This window comes from Phalacrocorax aristotelis, chromosome 5 (assembly GCF_949628215.1).
Source record: "Phalacrocorax aristotelis chromosome 5, bGulAri2.1, whole genome shotgun sequence".
Taxonomy (NCBI): Eukaryota; Metazoa; Chordata; class Aves; order Suliformes; family Phalacrocoracidae; genus Phalacrocorax; species Phalacrocorax aristotelis.
Window position 1 is genome coordinate 25,021,162 of NC_134280.1, and position 12,570 is coordinate 25,033,731.

General features: G+C 38.0%; 1 protein-coding gene across 7 annotated transcripts in view; it reads right to left on the reverse strand.

Moving 5' to 3' along the window:
• Positions 1–12,570, reverse strand: part of CHN1 (chimerin 1) — a 106,973-nt gene that overhangs the window by 53,157 nt on the left and 41,246 nt on the right. For all 7 annotated transcript variants that reach the window (XM_075093503.1, XM_075093500.1, XM_075093497.1 and 4 more), the window contains one exon: positions 156–444. In XM_075093503.1, the coding sequence (XP_074949604.1) occupies positions 156–444 (289 nt within the window). The remainder of the gene's footprint in view (positions 1–155; positions 445–12,570) is intronic.

The window sequence follows — 12,570 nt, forward strand, 5'->3', positions numbered from 1 at the left end:
ACCAGTTTAACTATTACTATTAATGCAATACTGGAAATAAATATGTAGACTAAATATCTACAGATACCTTTAGCACTTTATAACAGAGGGGGAGGGTTAAAAGTACGAAGTAAAAAGTCTAATAAAAAGAAGAGTGTGGGTTAACAATTGCTTACCCTCTTTTCTGCTACCTCATCCTCTCCTGTAGACTCTTTGCCATCATGTTCATCTCTCAGGGTTGGCATATGTTTTTTGTGTGCTGGCTCTCTGTTTAAAGTTGTATATCCTATGTGTTCATAAATTGGATTTATTGTCATCTTGGCAATGTATTCAGCTGCCTTCGTTTCAATATAAAGAGTAATCAATCCATCTGTCACCAGGTCATGGATGGACTCAAAACGTTTCTCCCCAACAAAGTGCTTTCCATCGTAGTAGAGTCTGAAGTTTCTGGTTTGACTTCCAAATCTGCCTCAATGAAATGGGAAAGTTTTTTTTTTAAACAGCAGCAGAATAAAGAAGAGTAAGCAAGCCTTTGCAAACAATAAAAAACACTTTATCACTTAAAGCTCTGACTATGCTCTGTGTCTGGTCCAGACAAGAATGAAAAACTCAACTACTACTTAGCACAGATAGGAAGGAGAGATCAACAACAACTGCACATAGAGAGCCAAAACAGTGACTGTCCCAGAAGGAGCTGTTTGTTCTCTGATTCTTTTAGCCCCTCCATTATCCTGTGGAAAAACTGAAAATTGCTTCACACCCTTTATGGCTTTTTTTAGTACTTTACTACTGCATCGCTGTAGTCAATTTGCTTGGCTCTGATATGAAGAGTTCTCATAATAGAGTCCTCTATTACAGTTGATCAATACGGAGTTTTGATGCCGTCTCGGACCTCTGCGCCCCTGCTTGCTTGCAGGAAGAGGCCATTCAGGGTTCAGCTGAGCTTCAGTGCCAACAATTACACTGAAGCAGAACCGCTGCCAGAACTGGAGCAGCACAGGACAAAATGGCACAAGGGCAAGCATTCTTTATTCCTGGCCAAAGGCCAAGGACTAACTCTTCAAGCTTTGTACAAAAGTCCTCTGTGTTATGCTTGTTAAGTCCTGAGCTTCAAGCAAATCTTTGTAATATACAGGATCTATAACGCATAAGCTATCTGACACTACCAGTTCTGCAGTCCAGGTGGAATAAGATTTCAATACAGCCTCTTAGCAACCATAAGAATGCCAATTTTACTGGAATATTAGCATATTTTAAACAAACCGTACTTTGAATCTGCAACAATTTTCTGCCTGAAAGCAATCTAAATGTGTGAAAACACACCAGTGTTTGCACTTGGCAACAACCAATGTATTTCCTGTGGAGAAGATGGTGGCAAGAAGCTGCTTTCACAGCTCACTCCAGTGTCATTCCTTGGTCAGACAGCAGTAAGGGTGGCTGCTCAGGGTATTGGGCTCCCTTGTGAGGTCAGATCTGCCAAATAAATATTAAAAACTGAATTTGAAAGGATGGATTGCATTCATTTTACAGTCAAGTGCTTCACAGCAGATGTTGAGGAACAAAGTAAACACTGGTGCTTTGCTGAAGTGGCTCCTTTTCAACGGAGCCTTGCCAAACAGGGGAAAGCATAATTGTAGACCATGTTTCAGGTGAAATGTTGCACTCTTTTTGCAAATATGGGCAAAACCACTTTGTTTTGTTCTGTATTTTTTTTTCTTGTTTTCTGAATCAAAATGCCAAACATCCCCATCCCCCTATCAATAATCTGACAGCGACTGTAACTTCAGGAGCTGGTATTTTCACACAACGCTCAAAGGTGAGGGGGGCCCTCAGGAATCTGTGTCCTGCTCAGTAAGAAAAGAGGACATGATGTGTACGAAATACCTGGGCATTTTACTGGAAACGACTTGGTACTTCTATGCATATTTTTATGCCACACAACCTAAAAGTTCACCTAATCAAATGGAGAAGCAAGAAATTACAAAACAACAAAAAGAAATACATTTTTACCCAATGCTAATTTTATCACAAGATGCAATTCTGAGTGAATACTAATCATTCAGAAAGCAGAAAGTTACAGCAGAAGGGGTAGGAACATGTTCAGGCTCATTCTTCAAAGCATCTTTCTACTCAGTGTAGAGTGTGGCAAACAAGCTTTGACCATGAGACTTACTCCCTGCATACCCTCTACTGTCAGAAGTCACCAAAAGCCAAGAGTGCTCAGCACTTCGCAGTGCCAGAGTAAGCAACCTTCATTGTCTTCTGCTCAAGCCAGTGGGAATAATGCACATGGAGCACACACAAGCACTATGATGTTAAAATTTGACAGGAGAACTGAATAAATTTGAAGGTGAAGAATAGTGTGCCTTAAATGACAATATGCAATAGAAGTATTTTTATTAAGAGCTGTGGCAGGTGACCTGCAGCTCTAATCAGTAACGTACACTCTGACAGTACTTACAGCAGAGTTTTCAACAAACTGAAGGTCACTTATTGCTCTTAGCTTTCTAGAAGAGAAAGTATTACAAAGTATAATTACATCTTACAAAGAGACCATAAGAACAAAAAAATTCTCAGGGCCTGTTACTAGGTACACATGGTGTCTTGATTTTAGTAACATCCTCCAGAGTCTAAACCAAAGTTCTGAAGACCAAATGCAGAGAACGAACAAAAGTTCTTAAAGGATTAATCCCCTTCCCATCAGGGTCAGTAGATGCATGGTTCTACCCCAGCTACTGAGCAGCCCCTGTGCTGTACATCTGTTCAGACTGCTGCACATAAAGCATGTCTTTAAGACATACTACAAGGAATAGGATTCCCAAAACTACATAACCTTTATCCCACTGCTCCTGACCCACATTTCAGCACGAGTATCTCACTGACAATGTTCCGCAGTTTTAATTCTTTAACAGCAGCCCATGCTTAAACTCATCTCTCATGTAAACCTCACAAACAGACTAAAACTTCCTCCTGTATGGATCTGGGGAACTACACATCAATTTCTTTTGGCATGTGTGGCCTTCCAAAGGTACATTAAAATACATTATGATAACTTAACAATTACCACTTAAGGTATTTAGACAAACAAATTACTCTGCATCAGTGTCGTAACCACTTGGAAAAGGTGCTTGTGTATCAGCTGCAAGAGGTGAACAATTAATTGTTTGCCCATATCTGATTTCCCATTATTTCCAAATCAAACTTTTTTCTCTCGATTAATTTCTTATTGGATACATTGTAGGGAAATGTATTGTTTTTCAAATAGAATCCTATTAGCAACAAGGAGGAAAAAAAAACCCAAATCCCCACAAAAATCAATGAAACACCAATCTCTTACAAAGACTGCACCATCAATAATGTGCTTCAGAATCCTTTTTTATTTCTTTCAAACTCATTTAAATTTCTTTCTGACCACAATACGATACTATTTTTATCAAATTACAATACAAATGCAAATACATGGACAATTGTAAATGATCAATTAAAATTTAATTTTCAGTCCTTTCAGTCTTACTTAAAACCATGGTTTAAATTTTTCTATTAGCAAGAATATTTCCTTATGTTTACTTTCTATAAGATTACTGCAGCCTGGCTAATTATACATCACCGTGGCAACTAAGCAGAGCCAAGATTTGATATTTCAACTTCCTGATGGTCTCTTCCTAAAGGCAAGCACTAGCACCAGCTGTTTTTTGTTTAAGAAATAGAAAGCAGGACACAGATAATGTATGTTCTCTTTTGGTTTAAACAGGGAAACATTACATGTTTTTCCAAGAAAAAGAAACAGACCTCTGACATGTCAAACAGTCTCATTGTGTCCACTGTGCATTTGTTTGCAAGCAGCAGGACTACAGATAAAAGACTTTTTTTATTCCAAGTTGTCTGAAAAGCAATCACTCTGTCTAGTCCCTTTGGTTGCCAGTGGGGCAGAGTGGATAACAACGTGGGAAAACGGATTAAATGGTAGAGCAAATGTGGCTAGTAATAAAGAACTGAGGAGCTGAATTAGGTATCATAGCATGAGAGAGACTGGCTTCAGACTCAGCAACCTTCTCTCTATGCAGCATTCACTGACGAAACAAAAGGAAGAAGTGAAGGACTGAGAGCCCATCCGCATTTTCTTACCATCTAAGATGATGGATTTTACACTCCACATACAGAATTGTACAGTAGCTATTCACCTCTTTCACAGGCTATTTTATGATGAGAAGAGTATCTAGACAAAGGCATTATTTAAAATGTGTAGCTGCAACCAGACCACAAAGTTAACACCCCTCGGGGCTACTTGTGTCCTCATTAGTTTCAAGCAACTTCATACACTGAGCTGGGAAGTCTTAAGCTCTGTACATGTGCCTGAAGGTCACTTGGACTTAATCTTCCCTTGGAGAAAAAAGTGTCTTAACGTGCTTTGCGGCCAGAAGGTAAAAGTCTCACTTAAAATTAGGTGCCAGAATTTCAGCTCTAACTTCTGAAAACTCTCAACCAACACTTAAGACTAGAGTCTTGACACTCCATAAAAGCCACAGAAATATAAGCAAACTTGCAATCAGGAATGTCTCCTAATCATGCTGTGTTCATGTGAAAGAAAAATTATTCCACAGATCCTCTCTTGGCCCATTTCCTTGTCAAAGAAACACAAGTCTTGCATGCAGCCAAAACCTCTTCTACAGAGCTATCCCTGAAGGTCTCCAACTCCCAACAGCAGCTCATTTTTGTTTTTTTTATTTTTTATTGGCAACAACATTTCTGAGGATGGTCAGCAAATTGTGGAACTTACCATCTTCCTAGAGTAGTTACCTGACAAATAGCATAATCTCCAAAACCTTAGCAGTAGTTTACAAGAACAAAATCAGCATAAATGAAATCAAATGCAGTAGGGATTGAATGTAAAGGTGCATCTTAAATAAATGGAGACAAAAAGTCCTTATTGTCTGATATGGCTGAGAAAGGTGGCAGAGTACAGTCACTATAGAGAGTTTTCTTGTGCTGTTTGGAAGGGCAGCATTGGCTGGCCAGATGGCTGTTGCTTGATGAACATTAATTACGTATAAAGTTATTGCTAAACCCTGATCAGACCCATTCGCTAGCTGAATGCATGATAGTTTAGTTTAGCATGGAAACAGTGTGGCATCCTTCAGAACGGAAAACAAATCCCTTCAGCTCACCCTGTCTGATTGGGATCAAGTAAAAAAATTCAGAGCTGGTGCTGTATCATTGACAACAGCTTCTCAGCAATCTCTCAGTTGAGGCTGAAGACTGTTTACCTGCATCACTGCCCAGACTTCCTTGTCCAAGACGGAAACAACAGCGTGCAAATAGCATGCTGCAAACAGCACGCAGGGAGGAGCAGAGCAATGACGCTTTCTTGTGGATCGTGAGCACTGTCAGGGACAGCACAAGTGAGAGAGAGAGACACCTATTCTAGGGCATCGGCAGTAGGTAACAGCTGCTGAAAATAATGAAGACTAAAAGTGTTATCAGCCCTTGGTACCTGTAATGGTGTGTTTCACAAATAAATAACAAAATAACAAGAAAAGTAATCTTTTGTCTCAATGTCTTATTTTACTTTTAACAGCTGATTTTCACCACCTCAAACTCAGAACAAATGTCAGCTGATCAAGGACCATGTATGCTATTAATATGCAGTAAGATCACTTAACACTAAAGATCACTCTTAATGTTCTTGATCAGTGATAGATCATTTGAAAATAATATTTTTGGTTCTGAAAAGAAGCTCTTGTACAGATGTATTACCTCTTCTTAGTACTGTGCTTGCATGCCCTATTCCATTTAATGTTGATATAAGTCCCTGAAATTGATCTGATGATTGAATCAGAATCAATACCAATGTTTTAGGCAATGTTTTACTGCTTTTTCTACCTGATGAAGCCTCCGTGGTTCCTGGGAAAAGACTCACTGTGGTTAGTGATTAAGATGCATTTGAAGTCTAGATACACATGGGAAAGTAGTAAAAGCCTGATATCTTCTCTTTAAATGAAAGCAGTATTTGGAGACCTATGTCAACATGCCTAGAATAAACACCTTCCAGAAACGTTACTAGCAGGGATGTTAGTAACTTTCACAGTTTCATATTAAGCAAATAGCTACGTTTCTTTACCAAAAACTTTTAAGAAATCTTGTCCAAGAGTTAATTTTAGAGTGTGACTTCATGCTACTGAGACCTTTTATATTACTTTAAAGCAGAACTGTGTTTTAATTCTTCTAAGCTAAGGTATCAACCCTCACCAGTGTCTGTTAAGCAAACTTCAAAATGCGTGTGCAAATTTTACTCTGCCTATGTATAACGTTTTCATTTTAGGTCATGTATGACATTGTTTTTCTGGTACATTTAGAAGTAGAATATCCTCAGATCTGTAACAGAAATTCCACTGCAACCATGCATACCATGGAAAGAGAATTGCCAAAGCATAATGCTCAAACATGTTCATTTTTGTTTCACTTCAACCCTTGTAGGAAAAGCTGCTGTAAGTTACTCATGACTGTCACATTTCTTTTTTGCTTCTACAGGTTTTCTCACACTAGAAGCAATTTGCTCTTAATTTATCTTACTTAGACAATATGCACACTTTAATTCAGTACATCAAGGAAACCCGAGTGGAAGACAAAGTGAAAACCCAAAGAAATGTCCTTATCATAAAATAGCTTTACAAGTGCAAAAAGGGTTTTTGGAGAGCTGAGTGGAAAAACATTGTATTTGTTGATGTTCCTGTTTTGGTTTTGTTTTTTAATGTTGTTGTTCAAGGTCTCAAAGTTTCCCTAAGATTAAAAATAGGTACAGTAAGATTTCTGTTCCAGAGAGATTTCATCAAATCTGATTTGCCTTAAGTCACTGTTAATCCCAACCTTACAGTGCAGGTTTACTTAACTTACTTAAAGCTATTACAGTTTGCTACTTACTTGTTTTCTCAATGTATTCTACCTCTGATCTTCTAGTAATCACTCACCGCTTTTTCCACGAACAGTGAGATTCACCAATATACTCATCCTGCTCTCTAAAATGGTTTTTCTTCAAAGTGCATTCCTTAACAATAAACAAGCATAATAATGCAAAATGAAATGGTTCCTGCATATACAATATGCACTGTTGGAGTTTTTGGGGCTACTAACAGCTTATCAATAAAGATCGATAGTGTTTCTGTTATTATATTCTGTTTTTCTAGAATACAATTTCTTCCTTCATGCAAGTGCAGCAGTAGGTGGGGCAGATCTCAATTTATTACTGAAACTGTTAGTGTTCATTTATTCAAGTTGTAAAAGAAAAAAAAATTTGCTTGATTCTCTTCCTAGCACCCATCAAATCAGAAGGAACTATACTTAACTCAGCTGAGCTACATCAAGTATGAAAGAGGGAGAGGAAGAGGAAAACTGGGCCAGCTAACATTTATTGACATCACTTGTTTTAGTGTTTGAATAATTAATAAATATTTTTATGAAAACAGTTATGAGATTAAACAACAATATGAAGCTATTGTGTGTAATTTTGAAAACATATTTATAAAGCATCCATAGTATCTACAGCTGAAGGACTTCTTTGCTTATTGATGAAGCACAAGAAAAAAGTTGTTTCTCCAAACACAAAGGTTTATAAATACATATTTCAAAAGCATACAAAAGAAGAGGCCAATCAAAAGGACTACTTGAAGATATATTTCTAACTAGCATTTTCTAAAAGCAATAGAGCAAAAAGGCATTCCAGTAGAACCTGCAGAAGACAGCAAAGATATGTATCCTTTTGACAGGGAAGGGAACAGGGGAGAAGAGAGTGCAACGTAAGCTATGTACATGTATACACAATTTGATTATAAACTGATTGCATTATAATTTGACTTTTTACTACTTCAACTCCAACAGTGCCTAAAAGCTTCAAACAAGGCAGACGTTATACACAATAAAAATAGTACAACACAGATTCCTGCTCAGGAGCTGTGACTGGCTATAGGCTGCGGGGTGGGGTACAACTTTTGAGTTTGTCTGGGCCATTTTTAAAAGACCCTAGACTTTTGTACTGAACAGGCACGTGAGACAATACAGGAAAGAAAATATCCTCTGTAATGGAGAAATGAGGCATGGAGAACCTAAAAGCCTCAAGCCAAGTCATACATGAAGCCAAGAAGTGAGCCTAGATCTGAGCTCCACCACAGTGCCTCACCACAAGCCCAGTGCCTCTACTGAGCACCAGATTACAGTAGACCTTTGTGGCACAGCAGGAGCTATAGTCGGAGGTGAAGGACACGGCATAAAATGAACATGAGCTATATGCACTGAGCACAGACAGCTCCTGGACAAGTTACCAAAAAGTTCACAACACCACCAAAGCATATTCCTCTGAGAAGTGCAGAACTTATATGAGCAGGAGAAAGACTGCAGCAAACCGAATTGCCAAAGATAAATTAGACACTCTAGCCAAAAGAAAACAGAGCTGACAACAACAACAGATGGGAAGAGGAGGGATGGAGAACAGGAACACTGCAAGAAGACATGAACCATAAGGAAAAAAGCATTCTAGTCTGTGGGAGGGCCTAGGTAGCCAGTTAATTACTCATTAAGGTTAGTAGCTCTTTATTATTATTCTAAATACTTAAGTGAAGGCAATGCAGTAGTGCCCAGGTGCACTTACATAAGGCAGATGACATGCAGGACAGCTATGCTGTTTTCTGGTAGCTGAACCTTCCACGTTATTGATAAAGTAACAGAGCATATTATTTATTATGAAAATTTATATAGGAAAAGAAACTGCTTTTACACAGAGGATCATTTAAATAGAGGTCCAATCGTTTTACTTTAGAGCAGAAAAGCAAGCTCCAAAATTTATCTAGCACACTTTTCCCTGGGGCTAGCACTAGCTCGGCATGATGTACCCAGCCAAAAGAACGACAGCTTTAGTTTCAGCAGAATTTAAGCCTTCATAAAAGAAATATTTGGCTCTTCAGAAGAGGGAAAAAAAAAAAAGGCCAGCATATTAGCTGGCATACCTGTTGTGTTAGCCTGTTAAAACAGCTTTAAGCATGAACTGTTTCTTTCATCTAAAAGAAGCTGCAGATACCTGAATGGCCAATTTTTGAAACTTGCCTGAATTATGCATCTGTGGAAGTGTGACGGGCTAAGCCTGGGGGCAAAGGAAAAGTCCCTCCCCGAGAGCTTCAGTTGGCCACAGAAGAAGGAGCGCTTTTTTGCCATCTCATGCAGAATAAAGAAAACCGATCAAAGTGGGTCAGGCTGAAATGTATTTATCCCACGGATAGGTTTGATCACATTTTGGAGCAATTCTATTTAACCCAGCTAAGCTTTAAAGCTGGGGGGTGTGTATGTATATACATACGTATATATAGCTTCCCAGGTTTTTCAGCTAGCAGCCAAGGACTATTGTCTATATATTTTAGAAAGGTTTCTAGAAACTGCATTCAGCCCTTGCTACTGCCAATCACTGCATTTGCAAATCATGTTAAAGAATACACAGATAGAAAGATATGCAAAGTTTAGTCTTTAAAATGGTCTTTATAATTTTTTCCTACCACCTAGCATGAATTCAGGATACCGTTACCACGGTAAAGTGAAGGGATGCAGTCAGATACTGTTTTGCTGGGCCTGACTATTTATAGATCAGCTGTGGAATCAGGATGAACTATGACCAACTTTTGATACATTCATATTAAAAAACCATAATTCAGCTATTATTCCATAAAAAGTTGTTTCAAACAATTCTTCTTTCCCCAATTCCTCTCCCATGTCCCAGCCTATACAACAAGGCTATCCAGCAGAATGCACATGCACAGTTTTAACCTCTGAATTCAAGAAGCCTTTTGCAGATCTTGAATTTTACATGCATAAATAATCCCATGGCAATTGATGCATGTTCTGGAAGAGCACTACACATGTGTCCCAAAAGAGCCCACTGAAAATAAACAACATCCGGCTATTAAAGCAATTGTCCTCTGAAATTGAAAAGGTTCTTTTGCAGCGTTATGTTCTAACAGCCTACCAATTATGACTCCTTTTAAACTATCAGTGGCTAGTTTCTTAATGCAATTTCATAATTTCGGGAGAAAGAACATGTGTATCAATTTCTTGCACAATACATGTAGTTGGTCAACTAAACTAAGGATTACTAATTTTTGACATTTATCTTGCCTCAAGAATTCTCTCCTGATGCCACATAATCTTGCATGTGCCCTAACCTCCAAACATAAAGAAAACATGACTCATAATCACGGCTTACATTATTACCTCTTTTTTTTTAATCATGCTGCAGAACCTTATTTCGATTCATTCTCAGTATCACAACAATAGAATTTGCAGGAAGGGAAACCATGGTAACCAACTAAACGTGCTACAGCAGATATCTGCTCAAAAGAACAGGCAGTACCATCACACTTCAACGCCTACCACTTGTACAATCTCTACCCATTTCCTCTTTATCCTCATCCTAATTATTAAACAAGCTCTCAACCACAAAAGGCTACATTGCGAACCACGTCTTATTGTTACTGTCATTTGCTGTAGGTCCTAGTATTAAGCACTATACCACTCTTTTATCAAATTTAAAAGCAGATCTAATACCTCCAGGAGTTAATTAGGAATTTTCAGTTATCTTCATCTGTTTGGAACATCTAATTAACATTACAATGAATTTTATATATTTATATTGTCACATAGATTTGCTGATATGAATGGACACACATATACCTACAATAATCTCCTCTTGTAATTTTTTTTAAACCTCAGAGTTGCAAAAAATTTTCAGTGGAATCCTCTGATTAATTAATTAGTAAACATTGGTGAACTCTGCTGGGCTTTCTTTTTCTAAATAAGCTATGAAAAACCACATCCATGATTAAGTACAGCCATTAAATATAGTAGGGTGCTGATTTGCTGCTCTCATTTGTGTTTATGCTTCATTCTCTTTTATCCAGTGTCTGAACTGATAAAATTTCACAGGCCTTCTTAGGCTCTGAACATCAATTTTATCTGAAGGACAGCTCTGAATATTTAGCCAAACTCACACACTTAAAACAACATTTAAATTATCATTTTCTTTTTCCCTAATAACATGCTTCTACCTCTGGGACAAATTCCAAGAAATGTGTTTTCTGAAAACAAAATCTCTTTTGTTTAAACTTTAGATTTAAAAGGTAGTCTATCTTAAAAAAAGTCATGATGCAAGCTAATGGCACAATAATGGATGAAAGTAGACAAAAGTAGTTCATCAGAAGATGATCAAAATGCAGCTTATTATATAAGTGGAAAGCAGATTTTACAATAACTCACCAGCAACCTTAACTGAAAAGTTTTTTGGCTAAGAATCACTTTTTCTACCTTATTAAAGAAGAAGAAATATTCAAAATCTTCACTTTGAACTCAACTACTCCATAGCATTGCAGTAAGAATATCTGACTGCCTTGGTTAAGCCTGCAAAAGCTATTATTTGTCCTGTCCTATATTTGGTCATTTAATCGGTGCTAGGCTATGTCTGTAGCTATTGCAGCTCAGGAACAAGATCTTTAGATATACTAAAGCTAGTTCTATAAAAGCGTCAGAGCATAATGCTCCACAGCAGACAAAAATTCATTTAGAAAGGTTTAGAGGACAAAGAAAGAAAACTCCATGGCCCACTTCAGCCTGAACAGGATGTGCAGTCCTAGTCCCCTCATCTCCAAAAGATCATCACAGAGTAAGAGAAAGGCACAGAGAAAGATGACAGAGATGATGAGGGGTATGGAACAGCTCTCTACAAAACCTGAATGTATAGCCATTGACCCATAAAGAATAAAATAAGGGGGATGTGAGCAGCATGGAAAAGCTAAATGGAGATCAATTGTTCACTGTTTGTCACAATACAAAAACTAGAGAGCATCAAATAAAATTGAGATTTTAGAGAAGGGATGCTGCTTCCCATAAAAACCTAGTTAAGGCACAGAACTCATGCTACAGTTGCAGACAGCAAAGTCTAGGAGGGCTCAAAATTGTGCTCAGAAACCCACTAGACAAAAATAAAAAAAAAAATCTCCATCAAAAGCCTGAAAAAGTAGCAAAGAGAACAATTCTGCTCAGAAGTCCCTGAACAGCAAATTTTCAGAGGCTGGGAGAGCACACCAAAGAAGTACTACTACATGTTCATCTTTTTCTCACACTTCTCTTTCAATGTCTGCTATTAATAGCTCCTGAAGAGCGGATACTGGACTGGACTATGAACTGGTCCTTAGATCTGACCCAGTGTGTTCATAGTCAGAGAACTTGCTAATACAGAGAAATATAACTGGGGAGAAACTCTTTGCAAACGATTACCCAGATCTCTCCCCAGATCTGCCCATTTTATGATAGCTTAAGGCATCCCTTACAGTAACTTAAAAAGAAGATGCAGAAGAGCCATGTTAGGAGTAGAACTGTCCATAAAAGAACCTTCATGCACCAACTGCATTTGCATTCTGTGCATTCTGGCTGCAGCTGAAGGCTGTAGCTTAGTGTGATTGTCCAATCTGTTCCAGATTTCACAAAAACATGTCTCTATAACTGTGAATTCTGACTGTCTACAAAGGAGTCATGATTTGTGATGTTAACAGTTTATTCTTTATC